This window comes from Gossypium hirsutum, chromosome D09, assembly GCF_007990345.1.
Source record: "Gossypium hirsutum isolate 1008001.06 chromosome D09, Gossypium_hirsutum_v2.1, whole genome shotgun sequence".
Taxonomy (NCBI): Eukaryota; Viridiplantae; Streptophyta; class Magnoliopsida; order Malvales; family Malvaceae; genus Gossypium; species Gossypium hirsutum.
Genome location: NC_053445.1, coordinates 17,503,996 through 17,523,080, shown reverse-complemented (window position 1 = coordinate 17,523,080; position 19,085 = coordinate 17,503,996). Strand labels below are relative to the sequence as shown.

At 34.2% G+C, this 19,085-nt stretch overlaps 1 protein-coding gene across 1 annotated transcript; it reads left to right on the top strand.

Annotated features, from left to right (window-relative positions):
- Nucleotides 1-421: 421 nt before the first annotated feature.
- LOC107892070 (membrane steroid-binding protein 1) lies at nucleotides 422-2,273 on the top strand. The gene is made up of 2 exons (XM_016817042.2): nucleotides 422-987; nucleotides 1,846-2,273. Exons 1-2 carry the CDS (start codon nucleotides 680-682, stop codon nucleotides 2,165-2,167), a joined length of 630 nt encoding a protein of 209 aa, XP_016672531.1. The 5' UTR covers nucleotides 422-679; the 3' UTR covers nucleotides 2,168-2,273.
- Nucleotides 2,274-19,085: the final 16,812 nt, after the last annotated feature.

Genomic DNA, 19,085 nt, shown 5'->3' with positions numbered 1-19,085 from the left:
TTTTTGCTTTTTTGTTATTTTTATTAGTAATCATATTATTAACTACTTTTTACACTAACATAATAAATATAATAATTTGCTTTTAATTTTTGTTATTTGTATAGAAATTCTTTTTATCATACTAATAAATATTTTACAGTAATTAATATATTTTTAAAAAATAAAATTATGTAATTGTGTAAATACAATTTGTACTACTAAACATGATTACGATGTAATTACATTTTATCAGTCAAATACATCTAGAGAATTATAATTCTTTATAATTACAAAAGAGTATAATTAATTCTAATAATTATATTTTCATTCAATTACTCTATACTATTGTCGAGAAAATTGTCCTGAAATATATAATTTTTTTTAAAATATGAGATTCAAGTTGTGTATATTATTTTATTGTATTTTAAGTATAATTCTTATCAAATTCTAGATGACGTTTAATGCCCAATCATCTAATAGCTATGATATCATACTTGAAAAACTTAATTCGGATGTGTTGAAATTTAGTTACCAATTTAAAATCAGAGTCATAAATTGAGGATGAGGTGTAAAATTAACCTTTTAAAAAACTTTAAGCTAACAACTATTTTAAGACGAAGCTGATGAAGACTCTATATCTGACCCAGAATTGAGTTGAGACAAAATTCGCCGACGAAGAGGAAAAAAAAAATTCAAAGCGATGGGTTTGCAACTATGGGAGACTTTGAAGGAGGAAATAACGGCGTATACGGGTCTATCTCCGGCCACTTTCTTCACGGTTGTTGCTCTGTTGTGGGCCATTTACTATGTAGTAACGGGTCTATTCGGGTCGTCCGATGATCACCATCAACGTTCCAGGGCTTTCGAGGAGCAGATGGAGCCGCTCCCACCTCCGGTTCAGGTAGGCGAAATTTCCGAGAAGGAACTTAAACAGTATGATGGGTCGGATCCCAAGAAGCCACTCCTTATGGCCATCAAGGGTCAGATTTATGATGTTTCTCAAAGCAGGTTTTTTCTTCTATTTTCTTTTGTCTTTTGGGGTCAACACTTGTGTTGGAATTATCAGCTTTGTTTATAGTAGCCTTTTCAGTTTGAAACTTTTTGGGGGCTTTTATTTATTTTAGATACTGTTTTTTAGGGTTTCTTCTTGACTATTTTATGCTATTTTAATTCAAACTTGCTTTAATTCATGGTTCAACTTGTGATCTTTCTGGTGATTTTTTTTTAAAAAAAATTTTAGTGGATGGATATTAGATTTTTTAAAAAAAAAATAATTATCTGTGTTTGGGTTGCATTTAATTTATTTCATCCATTTAAAACAGTTAAAAACTGGTTAAAAACGGGTGTAGTTAATATAATAACCACACGGGTTATATATGGTGACGTAGCACCTAGATAAAATATCAATTTATTTTTTTGATCTAATATATTTGCTTATTTTAGTAGAATGGTTAAAATACAATCCTACTACTCTTTGATATTTTAACCACAATCATGAGATGATTATATGATAAACTATGTGAGGTTTTGCGGAAACAAGTTATTTGTAACGTGCGTGTAAAATTGGTTCCTTGTGTAATTATACGTCCTAGACTTGGACCTTGAATCTCATGTTTCAACTGAGCGAGAAAATGAAAATTGAACATTGGTGCCATTCATTCCCTTTCATCTGGATATTTAAACCCGTTTCTATGATAATCAAGGACATTAACATGTTTTTGTATGTTGATTGATGCAAGTTTACTATGCATGAAATTTAATCATAACTTTTGCTGAAATTTTCTTTATGATTGTAGAACTCAATAGAGGCATTGTTAATCATATGTATATGCAAGAATTATGCATGAAATGTAATGTTTGTTGCAGAATGTTTTATGGACCTGGTGGACCTTATGCATTGTTTGCTGGAAAGGATGCTAGCAGAGCTCTTGCAAAGATGTCTTTTGAAGAACAAGATTTAACCGGGGACATATCGGGTCTTGGTCCATTTGAATTGGATGCTTTGCAAGATTGGGAATATAAGTTTATGAGCAAATATGTAAAGGTTGGAACTATCAAGAAGACAGTTGCAGTAACCGGAGGGGATAATGGAAATGGTGAAGCCTTGGGGACTACTGAGGGCGATGCTAAGCCAGCTGAAGATGGTTCATCACAAAATGCAGTTGCTGGAACTGATGCTGAGGAGTGATGTGTTTTAGTAGAGTTGTTACCGGCTCGAATGGGTCGAGATGCCATAAGATATAGAGTAACGTTGTCTGTGAATCTTTATTCCATATATTAGCTTACTTTTTTTATACTTTTGACATTCATAAGCTGGTAATTGACTTTAATCTACAAATCTCACCTTCTAAGCATCAAGCCGTTAGGATATCCAATCAAATGCATATGGTCCCTTGATGTTATCAGAACCTATCCGATCATTATTTAATCATACTTGCCAAGAATCCTTTTTTGCCTTGCAGAGCAATCTACAATGGGTTTCATTAATACATGCCGACTTAAGTCTTAACTGTAGCTGAAGTTCATGTTTGGGATCAATTCTCAACAAAATCCTTGTTTCTGTTTAAATTTATGTTAGCAACTGACCATTTTTCCTACCAGGGAACACATCAAAAGTTGAGAACCAAGTGGTCTGAACTCTAGAGGGATAAAACGTGTTTAAGTTTGGAATATCAATTAATTTGTGACGGGATTTTAGATGTTGTCTTTTTTTTTTTTCATTACACATTTTGAAATGTGTCAATTTGAGTGCAAAAAATTAAATTATGACCATTTTAGTAAAAGTTATGCAAACAAAAATTATTAGACGAGATCAATACATTCTTTTTGAGTTGAAGATTGATGGAAGTCCTTTTAACTATCCATTATTATTTTTTAAGCTTAAGTTTTAGAGCCTTATATTACTTAAAAGTTTATTTAAGAGATTAAGTATTTATTTATTCATTTAACAAGAGTTTTAGTTATATAAGACTTGTAAAACAAAATATTTAATTAATTTCTATGACTTGAGTTCAACTTGATGAAGTAAAACAAAATTTGTCAATAATTGTTAAAAATAGAAGGATGATAATGACAATATATCACAAAGAAAAAGAAAGAAAAATTTGTCAATAATTGTTAAAAATAGAATGTTGTTAATGATAATATATCACAAAGAAAAGAAAGAAAAATAGAACACACAGAATCTTTACGTGAAAACTTTTTCGGGGAAAACCACAAGCAGAGGAGAGATGACTACGTCTATTTATAAGTTTGTAAAATTATATTCGAATCAAAATTCAATAGAAATAATGCAGTAAGGTTAAAACACCTTATTCTAATCAACATCAACTAGAGGTAGTATACTTCAATACAGATTTCACCTACGCAGCCTGTACCGACCCTTGGCCTTCGTCCTCGTAGATCCCCTAACTTACCATTTGTATTTTATTTCAACAAAAATTTAAGTCATATATCTTTAACAAGCATTAATCTGAAAGCTCAAAAGCAAGATGTTGTTACTTGGATTTACGTGCTCTCATTAAATTGTTCTTGCATGTGCTTGGTAAGATAATCACTAATCTCCATATATTGGTTTTCATCACGAACACCAACAAGAAAATAAAGGATAACTACAGTTAAATCTAACCAAATTATGTCAATATAAGAATTTGCCATACACTACATTTTTTACTTTTACCTAAGGCATTAAATAACCTAAAAAATTAGTAAGCTTTTGATGACGCTATAACAAGATGCAACTCTCAAACAAGAAAAAAAAATAGAAATTACTACAATGAATAGCAACCTGGATATTATGAAAATTTTTATAATAGAAACTAGAAGGGATTGGGTGGGTTTTAGATCTAACACAAAATCATTAATACATATCAAATATATATACGTGTCTGTAGCAAATTCAACATAGCATCAGCATAATAAATCAACAAAGATAAATAAATTAATAAAAAGATTGATGAGATTAAAATTTAGAAATAGTATTAATCCTCACATCTAACCAAGACTCAGGTCAAATGATAGTTTATCAAAAGATGGAATGAGATTACTAGTTTTGCAAGCATATGGAGCAAAACACATGGCATTTGAAAAAACCCATGAATGGTCTAGTTGGGAATGAATAAGCCTATTACATCTTTTAATCTTTTAAAATGAAAGAGGTGTTGATAACATATCACTTAAACCTAATGGGTTAGGCTTTAAAAAACCAATGAATTTTTTGTAAAAAGCTATTGCTTTGAAATTTGACCAATTTTTGCAGATTGACTAAATTCCCGTTTTCGTGAACACAATAAAATCCTATAATTCAAATTCACCCAAAAGAAAAGAAAAGAAAAGAAAGTCATTTTTAAATTAAAACTTACATGCATAATACAAATGAAAAATCAGATAAAGTAAATTACTTAAGTGGAGCCAAGGATGATGTTCTTAATAGGAATAAAGATGAGTTTAACGAAGAATTTGACAAATCCTATCATTATAAAATTGATCAGTGTATAGAACGCCACCTTCATGAAATAGGAACACATTGTACCAAAGCAAACATTAACTCATTATTCAATTTTAAAAGGAACATGAACACAATAAGCAGGTATTTCATGAAGTTAATGAAAAAAACACTATAGCAAAGAGATAAAATCCAAACCACTAACTCATTATACTATAGCAAGCATCTTGAGAACCAGAACAATGTTATCTTAGTCTATAGGTTTCTCGGTGAAAATGCATGAAGAGGAAATCGAGCCAATGACAAAGCCTACTTATTTATTTCCATTAATCTTTTTATTTGTGGAGAAATGACATTGGAAGTGCTTTTATCACAATGTTCTCATAGAAGAACTAGAAATAGTTCTATTTACTTTTAGTGTGAAAGCAAAATCTTTTCTAAATAGATACCAACAGAATTGTTATTCCGGAAAATAGATTTAATACTTAGAGAATGAAAAAATTCCCAGGGTTTGTCCTCAGATGCGATCTTTAACTAAATCCACTATTCCATCAAACACTACCATCTCTCTTATGATACTTCTATCAATGTGTTTTGTCCGTATGTGGTTTTTTTGGGGTTTAGCCATATTCATATTGTTATAGTGTCATAACTTTTCTATACCTCATATTCGACCCTCCATAGTGAAGTTAGTAGTGTAACCCTGCTTGACACTTATTCACACTATGGACTCGTCGTCTAGGGCAAAACACAGCCCAATGTTGATTTCTTCGAATCTTGACATGTTTGGAAGTCGGAATCAGTATATCCAATAGGAGTAAGATCTCCTCCGGTATTCAAAGCACATAATCCTTCGTTCTCCGTAAATGCTTGAGTATATGCTTAACTGCTTGCTAGTGTCATTGTCTTGGATTCGCTTGATGCCGACTTACCAACCCAACTAAGAAAAAAATATTGTTGGAAAAAATTCGGTTAAAAACAATTTTCTTGCACAGTGGAAAATAAAAATTTTGAAAACCGATTCGATTTGTGATATTTATAGTAATAAACCCTAGACCGAAATCATAGCTATGTTTCAGATAGACAGATCCTTGTCATTTCCGACTTTCAACCAAATGATCTTCTCTACTATTCTTGTACCAAGAATTTCTTTGAACGTGGGCTCGAACAAAATGAATCAAACATAGAAACGATAAATAGTTTTCTTTTTTTTTTGGTGAAAATGAAAATTCTCTCTTTAAAGTAGAAACCGACAGAATCATTATTCCAAAAAACATATTTAATTCTTAGAGAATAAAATTCTCTAAACTTTCGAGCAGTATAACGATATCTAAAAGTTGTATTAATAGCTCTACTGATGCCATCCATTTATAGGGAGAGAATGTAGAACCCTTGTTGAATAGTAGAAGTTTGTTTCAACTACAAAAATGAAATCCTAGTTCAACTAGGATGTAGGGGGAGGCAACCTTAGTTAATGATACTAGGATTTGTCTGCCCCCCTTATTGCATAAGGGGCTTTTGGGCCTTTTCCATATCGGGTCCAATTACAAGTGCTTATCAGACTTTTAACCCAATAATTTATAATTTGATCCAACCGAATATTTGTTTTTCTATTCCCAAAAATAAACTTCAATATATTTTCAATTAAATAATTTTCTCAATCCAATTTTGATTTCGTTAAAATCATAATGAATTTACCATAAAAGAATTTATGAGAAAATATATTTAATATTTTCGTATTCAATGGTTCACTAGGACCAAATGATTTATTTATATTTTCAAACTTCATTTAATTCAAAAAAAAAATAATTCATCTTTCAGGTCATTTTTATTTTGGAGAAAACCTTAATCATTTCTAAATGTTTCCTATTTCTCCATTTTTGTTAAGTTGATTCAACATTAAATTCATTTATGGTTTCAACGAGTTAGTGGAGGGACCAATTGGACATGCAATTGAGGCTTAAATGATTTAAAATTAAGTTTCAACTTTTCACCTATTAATTATAAACTCATTTAGTCACGAAGTCATTCCACTATAGTGTCGTGATTGAGCTCTCCCCAAAGGCATACCATTACGAAAGCAATGCGATCAGTGCTTGTCCAATGACATTGTCATAAGTGTGTTACTCTTATTGGATATCATTAATCTTTTTGGCATAATATTCGTTCTCTCAATATGATCCTATTTTATCTCATGATAACAACTATATCTTCCTTCATGAAAAGTCAATCACTATCAAATAGTGATCAAGTAATCTATCACAATGTCAATGAGAAGATATCATTTACCCATGTCTCAGGCTATGAATTTCATTGTTGTGAATGACACTACATACTGTAGAATTCGTACACCCAACGCACCAGCTTTAGGTTCTTTATCTATTCGAACTTAGGCTTTTACTTACATTAAAGTGTACGAGTCACGCATACGTAGTCCGTCATCCACTCAAGATTTAGGTATGCCACACTTTGATATATTTAATTTTACTATAATGCCTTGGTTTTGGTAGGCACAAGGTCTGGCATAGTTTTTAAGTAGTGTGATTGGCAAAATGGTAATTTCTCAAGTGCTCTTTTTGGTGTATAGTGTGGGCAGACACAGTCATGTATTCAAGATGATGAAGGCTCTAGATTATTATGATTTGTTGGAAGAAGGATGTGATCCAGTAAATCAGTATTGAAGGTATGAGTCCACTTCAGAGGTAGTGCACCCTTTTTCCTATGATATTGTACAGGTTAGGTTATAAGGAAAGCTAGTAAGGAACTAACCGAACATGGACTAGGATAGTTAAAAGGGAAACAAAAGGTACTCAATTAGTTTTCTAAAAATTTGTAGACCCTTAATGAGATAAGTCAGTAGTGATGTGACATTTGTCAAGTTCAAATAAAGATTTAGACTATTTTAACAAGTCTTCAAGTTTGAATAAAGGAAGTTCTCTTCTCATCTTTTCAAAATATTAAAATCTAAGGCTGGAGGAATCAGAAGTATCCCTTTTAGCTGGATCGAAAACCCTGGATTTTATCATTAATATTTCCATTCCAAGGTAATTTTTATGGCTCTAGTAGATCTAAATGAATGCTTGAAGAAGTAAGGCCTTTTATATGGGTTATTTGTGTTTGATGATGGGAAAGGTTATTCGAATGAGTTTTAATGGTGTTATTTTATTTTAAAAAGGCAGTATTTACTACAGTTTATGAGTGGGTCTTAGATCTAAAACTCAAGTTACTAGACACTTTTGTCAAGTGAGTCCCTAAACCGACTCTTGCATGCATAATATTGTTCGAGATGTATCTGTAGAAAGCAGTCACATTGCGAATCTAAAGTTAGGAGAGTATGATAGGATGATGATGTTGTGGTATGAATGATAAACGAGTCTTGTTTGTGCAATCCGTGTATGTATACTTGTTTATTCTAGATACTTCTGTGAAGAATCGTATGAACCACGAGCTGAGAAAATAAAAGAATGGTACGTTGAGTATGCTGATATACGAATATTGGATAAGATTTGCATGTATAGTTGGTATGAATCTGACAAGTATAAAGTGTGTAATAAGAAATTTGGAGTCATAGGCATGACTGAATGAGCATGTCTGGAACTTGTAAAATGAGATGTATGTTAAGTTTTATGCTGATGCATGAAAGGTCTGTTAAGTGAGTCTGTGTCTGTTCACCATGGTGGAGTATAAAGGGGTCCATTGGAACTTTAAACACAATCTATGAAAGGAAAGCCCATGGCCATGGCACCATATTGTTTAAGACCATAGCTGGTGGGCTATGGCATCATATGCAAATAACTAAAGGAAGGTTATTGCTTAAAAAGGTTCTCTACGTGACCTAAGACGATGTGTAACACCCCTAACCTGTCTCCGTTATCGGATTAAGGTTACGAGATGCTACGATGATTAACAAGTCTAATAATCAAACAAAATAGTTCAGAGTTCAATTTCATCATCATAAATCCATTATATGACAATAAATAAGTTCAATAATATCTTAAAACAATTCAAAAATCAAAATTAAATATCATAAATCATTATCCAGTTATTAATCACAACATATATGCGAAAATGAAAGTTAAATTGTGCCTACGGGACGTTAAAATCAATTTGGAAACAAATAGGGATTAATCTAAAAGAAAACAAAAAATATGGGAAAAACTAAAATGTATGGCCTCAAACATGGACATGTGGCTATTCCACATGCCCATGTCCTTAAACCTGTACAATTTGAAAGAGGGTCACACTATCATGTCTCCAGACTGTGTAACAAATTGAACCCGTGTGAAGAAAATCCTGCACCTAAAAATCAATAAGACATATGGACATGTAGAGAGGCCGTATGTGGCACACGACTGTGTGATAGACCATGTCCTAGGTCGTGTGTACCTAAAATGACTTCAAAATCAAGTTATTTCAACATCCATATCTTAGGTTCCAAACCATACCATTTCTATCCAATTATACCTATTATAAACTGATTGGCTGTTTATCGTCACAGCAATAATGTGCAAGCGTACATTGCCGATTTAAGTATAGTAGATAGATGTAAGCCTGCCGGATATTGATCCCATAGGGATGATTGTCTTCTGTCTATTAATGTCGGTACAACAACTAGATAGAAACGAGATAAATTGCGAGGATAGTTGTCGATGCAATAACTTAAAAAAATAAAATAAAATATGATAATGATAAACTGGGATCCCAACATAAATCTTCAGTAGAATACTAAGTGTTCACAAGGTATAAAAGGACAGGTGATTATCGGGGCAATAAAATTCAATGTATAACTTACCAAGCATCACTCATCTATTTAATTTGAGACTTAAACATGCACATTAACCACACCTTCCGATGATGGCAACATGGAACTATTAAGGTCAAGTGGACTAAATTCCTCTAATCCTCACTCAACTTCCATTGAAATGCTTGTTGGATCGAAATGTCACTGCACTGCCCAGTGTCAGTGACTGCAATAACACTTCCGTGTTAAAAAACATTCAAACCCCAAGATTATATAATAAAATCAAGATTGAATAAGATAACATTTAACCAAGAATTCATGTGTACTTCCATACAAACAAAAAATAGAGAGTAATTACCAGCATTTAGAAAGAAATAAGAAAGAATCGAGTGGAGAATACTATTCCTAGAAAACTCGACTAAATCTCTCTATTCGCTCTTGTCTCGTACTTAGGTCTCATTGTCAATAGCTAGTACGCATATGGTTTTCATGTGGTCTCACCCGTGAGAGGCTTAAGCTACCATGACCGCAAGCTTCAAGGTAGGGTGAAAAAGATGATGACTCCAGAAAAAAGCCCCCTTTTCTTCTTATGTCCACCTTTTATGTCCTCCTCCAATAGTATAGGTGTCATTTCCTTAGAATTATTCTGTCCTTGTACGTACAGGTTGGTTATACCAGACTGGATAACTCATGCAATTTTAGTTCTTATCCAGAGAGCTGTCAGGAGCGGCGACAATTCTGGACGCAATCTGGAATTAACTCATGCAGCGACATTAATGCAATAAGATAGCAAAATTAAGGATAAAATAGGCTAGGATTCAATGAGTTATAAAATGCAATTTACTAAACTAAAAATGCTAAAATATATGTTAAGGGTAACTAATGGGAACAATTTAACCAATAAGTAAGAGGAAAAACCTATGTTCTTTCTAGTGCTATCACACCCCAAACTTGAGTTTTTACATGTCCTCAAGTAAAATAGAAACTAGCAAGGCAATTTTTTTTACTAAGGCAAATGATCATTCTAGCAACTTGAACCCTCTAAATTCCCAATGAATGAATCACATTCAAATGAAAGAATATTACATCGACAATTCATAAGCATGAATAAATAAGGTTGCAACTTCATCAATGATAGCATCATACTTCAAACCTTAGGTTTTATCTACCAATACAACATTTATTGTACAATACTAAGTATTTATATATTATATATATACATTTTTTCGAAATAAGGGATATTGTTGCATTACTTTACCCTTGTCCCTGAAAAGTAACGATGGAGTGCAACAAACCCCCAGGGAGTACGTAATTGTGGCGACACACACTCATACAACGACAGCCTTTGGCTAGATTGATTTTTCTAATGCTTGTATTGGAGTGTTCCCTCTTTAGCATTTCATACTACACCCACTTTGGAGTGTCTCTAATTTATAACTATCTATACATATATAAGCAGCTGTAAAAAATAGATTTATTCAAGATTTAAGGAATGATAGCAGTCATCCATTACTAATGCAACCTAATTCATTCATCAAAGAATTGAAGTTACAACCTTTTTTCAAATTTATCCAAGTCATTCATTGATAATTTACATGATTCAAGAATTAATCATCGAATGTAACAAAAATTTTTGAACAATTTTCATTAACTATAATTAAACCTTGCATGCTTCATTTTCGAAAGAAAATATTTTGAAATGTGGGTGCATTTCCAAGCCCTATGTGCATTCCCCCAAACTTAAAGTTTGCATTGTCCCCAATGCACTAACATGAAAATGTAATGACAATAAAAATAATGCAATGACGATGTATACTTATCAAAATAAAACTTACAGCTACATGTAATGCATGAATACTACAACTAAAGCTTAAAATAAACTAACTCAGTTATCCTTAGCCGTCGATATGGCTGCAGGATGTTTCTTTCTCCTCCTTTTCTTCTCATTCTTCTTTCATTTTTTATCCTTAGAGCGCTTCCTCTTCTTTTTTGTGGGCTTTGCACGGTCCTCGGATTGCTCCTCAGTTCTTGACTCTACCCCGGCATCATTGGCTTCTTCTTGTGTAGGAGAGGTCACCTGGAGTGGTATAGTGTAGACCACTATTGCTAATGAATTGCATTGCTCCTCACTGGTTACCCTAGCAACTTTTGTCGGTCTCACTCTAGCTCACTCCAAATTATCAATATTTGCACCTACAGACTCGGGTGTGGTGACAATGTTCACAATATAATCTTCTTCTTCTTTTTTTTTCTCATTTTCAACTTCTTCTTCTTCAGCAACAACTTCCTTATCTGTAGCAGCAACTTCCTTCTCAACAATAGTGTCCTTTTGATTAGAAAAAATACCATCCTCGAAAGAGCTATCAATCTTTCGCAGACACTCTTTAATGTCTCTTGATTCCTCTTCTTTCTCATTATCAGAGACATGCACAATGGGTGGGGATGCCACCGATCTGTCTCAGTCTTTTAAGTTATCATCTGAGGAAGAGAGGTCATAATTTCGAATGATTGGTGGAAACACTGGGAATTCTGGTAGTGGGGATGGGCTCAGTTGGCTTAATATGGCTACAATAGAATTGTTCTAGGCTTTGGTATAAGCATAAAAAAATTTAGGATTTCCCCATATCCTCTATAATAGCGACAAGCCTGATCTGCCTATTATTGATGGAATTGACAATTTTTTCGACATCCTTCAGTTTGCGCCGTAATGATGTCTCTGTATTCATGTTTGTTCCTTTGTTGTCAGCTTTGGATTTGCCCTTCCTTGTTGGTTTTTGCCTCCTTCAGTATCGGTGTGTCCTTGCCACGAGTCATTCTCTCTACAGAGGCTTCATTAATTGAGGCTTTATTTTTTAGGACTTCCTTACCAGCACGGGGCACGATTCCTCTTTGTTGGCACAATAACATCACCAATGATGGGAAAACCAAGATTCCAATTTTTCTTGCAGTGCAGTTAGCAATTTCTTGGTGAAATATTGTGCCTACATCAATTTTTCTTCTTTTAACGATGGAATGTATAAGACACATTCTGTCAAGGGTGACTGTGGTGCTGTGAGTAGAGGGCTTTAGCCTGTAGTTGATAAAATGAAACCAAATTTTGCCTTGCAGTGTCAGGAAGCGACGGTGCATCATATAATTCTTTTAATGGGAACCCGTCTACACTGCTCCCTCGACACATAAGTCTTTCACCAATAGGTCTCGTTTTTTATCTGTGATGTCATCAATGAACTTAGAGTGTTCATCGACGTCGACCTTGGTGTTGTACAACTCGTTGATTTTTTCACATCCCATGGCATTAAACCTTCTCGAATGAAAATGCACTTTAACTCATGATCTTAAAAATTAGCATAAAACTCACGTACCAATGAAGGAGAATAGCTTCCAGGATGGGTGTAAAAAATGACCTCCATAAGAAGCATCATGATAATGCTTTAGGATTGAAAACATCTCTTCTTCTAGAACACAACGTTGAATGATGTTGTCATTGCATACCTTGAATAAATACAGCTCGCTCCAATGACACTTCACTATGTCACGAAGAAATCTTTCTTTTTTTATGGCCAGTGACAGCCAGTGAGAGTTTTCCACACACTAGATAATTAACAAAATCCGCATACCAAGGAGTTGCATCTACAACAAATAACTTCTCATATGGGAATTCATTGACAGTTTGAAGTATTTTTACATATTCCCTGCCAACTTCCAATCGAGACAGATGGTGTGCAACTTGATTCTCTGAACCCTTACGGTCTTTTATCTCGATGTTAAATTCTTGCAATAGTAATATCCAGCAGATTAGTCTTGGTTTGACATCCTTTTTCGTAAAGAGATATCTCAATGGAAAATGATCAGTGAATTAGTAACCTTTGTACCGACAAGATAGGAACGAAACTTGTCGAAAGCAAAGACTACAACCAACAATTCTCTCTCTATGGTGGTATAATTGAGTTGAGCCTTTGTAAGAGTTTTGGTAGCATAATAGATGGCGTGAAATATTTTTCCCTTTCGTTGTCCTTGAACCACACCCACAGCAAAGTCGCTTACATCGCACATAACTTCAAAAGGTTGAGCCCAATCTGGTGCAATGACAATGGGTGCATCACTAGCTTCTTTTTTAACTGAATAAAGGCATCCAAACATGCATCGTCAAAGAATAATTTTTTATTCTGTTCTAGCAATGAGCATAAGGGCTTTGGAATTTTTGAAAAATCTCTAATAAACCTTCAGTAAAACCCCGCATATCCAAGAAAACTACGAATACCCCTCACATTTGTTGGTGGAGGTAATTTCTTAATACTTGAATGCCTTAACAAGAGATGCGGTGTCCTAACACAATGCCTTCAGTTGCCATGAAATGCCATTTTTCCCAATTTAGGACAAGATGTGTGTCCTTAAATCGCTTTAGTACTTTATCCAAATTGTCAAGCAATGATTAAAATCATTCCCATGGACTGAGAAATAATCCATAAACACCTCTAAAGAGTTTTTGATCATATTTGAGAATATTACCATTATGCACTGTTGAAATTTGGCTGGTGCGTTGCAAAGACCGAAAGGTATAAGGCGAAAAGAGAAAGTACCAAAGGGGCAGGTGAAGGTTGTTCACTCCTGATCCTCCGGTGCAATAACAATTTGATTGTATCCAAAATAGCCGTCTAAAATGCAATAATAGACATTTCCAGCAAGCCAATTTAGCATTTGGTTGATGGAAGAAAGTGGGAAGTGATCCTTCTATGTGGCCGTATTCAATTTGCGATAATCCATACAAACTCGCTATCCCGTGGAAATACGTGTAAGAATTAATCCGTCCTTATTATTGCGAACCATAGTAATGCCACTCTTTTTAGGTATGTATTGCACTGGACTTGCCCAATTGCTTTTAGAAATTAGGTAAATAATGCCAGCATCAAGCCATTTTATGATTTCCTTCTTGACAACTTCCTTCATATTTTCATTTAATCTTCTTTGCTGTTAAATAAATTGCTTGCCTTCATCTTCCAACTTGATCTTGTGCATGCAAAAAGAATGACTAATACCTTGAATATCAGTAATACTCCAAGCAATATCTCGTTTATGTTGCTTGAGAATATGGACCAATTTCTCTTCTTGATATACATTTAGTGTTGCGGAGACAATAACTGGGAGAGTATTATGATCACCTAGAAAGACATATTTAAGATGAGGAGGTAGTGGATTCAATTCTAGAGCAGGAGCTTCTTTAATAAATGGTTTGAAAATTGGGGTTGTTCTATTGGCTAGGTCTAAGGAATCAATTTTCCATCAATGCTAGAGTTCAAGATTATTAGCTTCAACCATGCTGTCACAATCTTCTAAGGATTCAATATTAGATGTCACTAGGTAATGAGCCTGGTGGTCAAGTATTCAGATTTGAAGCAAGTTGTCCTAATTGTGCTTCCAATGCTTGAATGAAAGATGAATTCCCTTGTACGGTAGCTTCCATGTGAGTAATATGCTCCCGCATTAATGCCTCAAGAGTTTTTAATGCGTCAGAAGTAGAAGCTTGAGTGTACGGTTGTTATCGATATCCTTGAACATGTTGATTCGGTATTGAAGAGTGTTGTGGCTGTATCGGATTGTGGTGTGGATGTGTCTAGCCTTGTTATGGATGCATCTGTGTGTGCTGATTGTAGTTTTGCTGTTAAAGATTGGGGTTGTTCTATTGGCTAGGTCTAAGGATTCAATTTTCCATCCATGCTTGAGTTCAAGATTATCAGCTTTAACCATGCTGTCACAATCCTCTAAGGATTCAGTATTAGATGTCACTACAAACTCTTCAGAAAGTGCTGTGCTTTGGTCATTGCATTTTTGCTCAATTAGAGCATTTAGCACATCAACAATATGACATTTTTATTTGTCCTTACATTGAATAGATTCAAAAAAATTGAAGGTGACTTACTTGTCCTTAAGTCATATGGTTAGTTCACCTTTATAAACATGAACAAGAGTTCGGTCGGTGGCTAAAAATGGTCGTCCCGAGATTATGGGAACCTCTTTGTCTGCCTCGCATTCTAGTATGATGAAATCAGCTGGGAAAATGAATTTATCCACACGAACTAAGACATATTTTATTTTCCCTTCAGGTTGAGCCAAGGATCGATCGGCTAGTTGTAATGTCACTACAGTAGATTTCATGTGACCAATTCCCAACATTCTGAAGTAGATAGTGACATTAGGTCAATGCTAGCCCTCAAGTCGCATAAAGCTTTGCCCAAATAGTGATTTCCAATTAAACATGGAATGGTAAAACTCCCAAGATCTTTCAATTTAGGGGGAAACTTGTTTGTCAAAACAACACTACAACCTTCTATGAGTGCAATAGTTTCAATATCAGTAAGCTTCTTCTTCTTGGACAAGAGGTCTTTCATAAATTTCCCATAACTCAGAATTTGTACCAGAGTGTCTACTAAAGGAATGTTGATCTGCAGTTGCTTCAGTGTGTCTAGGAATTGTTGATACTTCTTGTCATGCTCATTCTTCCTGAATCTTTATGGGAAAGGTAAAGGTAGAGATAAATCTGCTTGTTCCGACATCTTTGATTGTATCGAAAGTTTTGAAGGTTGCACATTAGGCATATGAGTGACAATTCACGGAACTTCTTTGTCTAATGCATTGACAAAATCTTCAAATTCAACCTTCTTACTAGTGATCACTCCATTCATATCTTAAGGTGCTACAGTAGAGCCGATAAAGGATTCGCCAATTTGTTTACCACTCCTAAGAGTGACAGCCTTACAATGTTCTTTCCCTTCGGACTAGGATTTTCTATGTCACTAGGTGATGAGCTTGGCGGTCGTGTATTTAGATTTGAAGCAAGTTGTCTTAAATGTGCTTCGATTGCTCGAATGGAAGATCAATTCCTTTGTATGATAGATTTCGTGCGAGTAATATGCTCCATCATTAACGCCTTAAGAGTTTCTAACGGGTCAGAATTAGAAGCTTGAGTGTACAGTTGCTGTCGAGGTCTTTAAACATGCTGATTTGGTATTGAAGAGTGTTGTGGTTGCATTAGATTATGGTGTGGATGTGTTTGGCCTTGTTGTGGATGCATCTGATTGTGCTGATTGTAGTTTTGTTGTTGTTGATTGTAATTCCCTTGTCTAGGATTATAATTGCCCTGAGTAGATGTATTCCCATATTTTATTGTCACAACATTTTTTCCAACATTCTGAGTTCCCTAAAACTATTGGTTACGTGCAGAGTTGTTGTAAGAGTTACCATAAAATTGTTGTGGATGTTACTAATATAATAGGCAGTCACTGCATGTCACTACAAATTTCACAACAAAAAGTAGGAACATCAACTTGTTGAGCGACTTGTATCAGTGCAACGCCACTAGTCCCTTCCATATATTTTATCATGTTTGTGAGAGAAGAAACTTGAGCACTAGTGCGGTTATTGCATCCAATTCAATAACTCCTGGCGTAGTTTTTTCCTTGTGCAGCTCTGGAGATAGGGTATTGATAATCATTCTGAGTAATTCTCTCAAGAATTCTCAAAATATCATTATAAGTACAATCCAGTAGGGCTCAATTGGCTAAAGCGTCAACAAGATTCCTTGTTTGTGAATTCAACCCATTATAAAAAATCCCAACTTGTGTTTCTGGTTAAATGACGTGCATAAGACAACATCGAAGTAAAGATTTATAATGTTCCCATGTGGTGTGAAGATTTTCATCATCTAACTGATGATAAGCTGTAATATCATTTCGAAGACGAGCATTCATTGTCGGCAGGTTAAATCGTAAAACAAACTGTGTTGTTTGTACATCCTAAGAAGTAATTGATCCGGCAGGTAGTCCAAAAAACCAAGTACTGGCTCTTCCCTGTAAGGAATAAGGAAATAATTGCATCTTCAAGGTATCATTAGGAATGCCTTGTTGACTAAAGGAAGCACGAATCAATAAAAAGGATTTAAGATGTTCTCTCGCATCTTCATGTGGCAGTCCAGCATATTGTCCATTAGAATACAACATTTGAAACATTACTGGCTTGAGTTAAAAATTCCCAGTTTGGATTGCTGGCCTAACAACTCCTGGTCGTAAATCATCCAAGACAAGTACTACAAAATCTCGTATAGTCTTATTTTGTATACGAGCATCTTCTGGCAACAATAGGTTATTAACATTTTGCTGTTGCATCAGGGGTATGGCTGCATTGTTCCTTGGTAGAGACATATTTCTTTATTCTCGAAGTCTATTTCGAATAGTCCTTTCAATTTTTGGATCAAAATCAGGAAGGAAATCTGACTTACTTCAGGTCATAAAACACCTAAATTGAAGTTAAAGAAATAGCAACCAAGAAAAACCAATTAGAGAATACTAAATATTATATAAGGAAATAAAGTGAAAAAACACACAAAAACAAAAATAAACATCAAACAAGCGCCATCCTCGACAACGTCACCAAAAACTTGATCGGTTGTTTAACGTCACAAAAATAATGTGTAAGCCTACACTGTCAATGCATATAGTAGACAGATGAGAGTCTATCGGATATCGATCCCATAGGGACAGTTGTCTTTTGTCTATTAATGCCAGTGCAAAAACTAGATAGAAATGAGATAAATTGTGAGGATAGTTATCGATGCAATAACTTAAAAACAATAAAATAAAATATGATAATGATAAAATGGGATCCCCAACATGAATCTTCAGTAGAATACTAAGTGTTCACAAGGTATAAAATGATAGGTGATTGTCGAGGCAATAAAATTTAATGTATATCTTACCAAGCGTCACTCCTCTATTTAATCTGAGACTTAAACATGCACATTAGCCCCACCTTTGATGATAGAAACATGGAACTATTAAGAAGAAGTGGACTAAATTCCTCTAATCCTCACTCAACTTCCGTTGAAATGCTTGTTGGATCAAACTGTCACTGCATTTCCCAGTGTTAGTGACTGCAATAACACTTCCGTGTTAAAAAAATTAAAACTCCAAAATTAAACAATAAAAGAAAGATTGAATAAGATAAAATTTAAACAAGAATTCATGTGTACTTCCATACAAACAGAAAATAGAGAGTAATCATAAGCATTTAGAAAAAAAAGAAAGAATCAAGTGGAGAATACTATTCCTAGACAACTCGGCTGAATCTCTCTATTCCTTCTTCTCTCACACTCAGGTCTCCTCATTAGAAGCTAGTCTGTATTTTGTTTTCATGTTGGCTCACCCGTGAGAGGCTTAAGCTGCCATGGTCGCAAGCTTCAAGGTAGGATGAAGAAGATGATGATCTAGAAAAAGCCTTTTGGACAACTGTCAGGTGCAACGACAATTCTAGACGTAATTTGGAATTAACTCATGCAACGAGATTAATGCAATAAGATGAAAAAATTATGGATAAAATAGGCTAGGACTCACCGAGTTATAAAATGCAATTTACTAAACTGAAAATGCTAAAATATATGTTAAGGATAGCTAAATGGGAATAATTTAACCAATAAGTAAGGGAAAAAACCTATATTCTTTCTAGTGCTATCATAAACACATCAAAACATGCCAAAGTTATGTCAATTCACATTCAACCTAAGTTTCTAATTAATGTACCCTCATTGGTACCACAATTTAAACATTTAAAATCCAATTCACATACATCATTTCGTAAATCACAAAACATATATATATCAAACATTTCATAACCGTAAACCACAATCAAAACCAAACTTGCAAAGGCATGAATCATACCACTTATATACATATGGTAAAAAAAAATCCAAAATAGCTAATAATCACAACCACAACATCACAAAGCAAAGCATGAACCAACATGTCTAATAATAAGTGAACTTAAACTCCTAGTACATGCCACTTATAACCTAAATCAAAATAATCACAATTTATACCGATTTGAACGAATAGTGTAAGCTCCGACTTGAACTTCCAACAGACATAAATTTTC

Excerpts from the sequence above, each read along its gene's own strand:
- LOC107892070 (XM_016817042.2), top strand. The coding sequence starts at position 680 with ATGGGTTTGCAACTATGGGAGACTTTGAAGGAGGAAATAACGGCGTAT. Across the intron at positions 988-1,845 it reads TATGATGTTTCTCAAAGCAG|AATGTTTTATGGACCTGGTG; the intron begins GTTTTTTCTTCT and ends TGTTTGTTGCAG.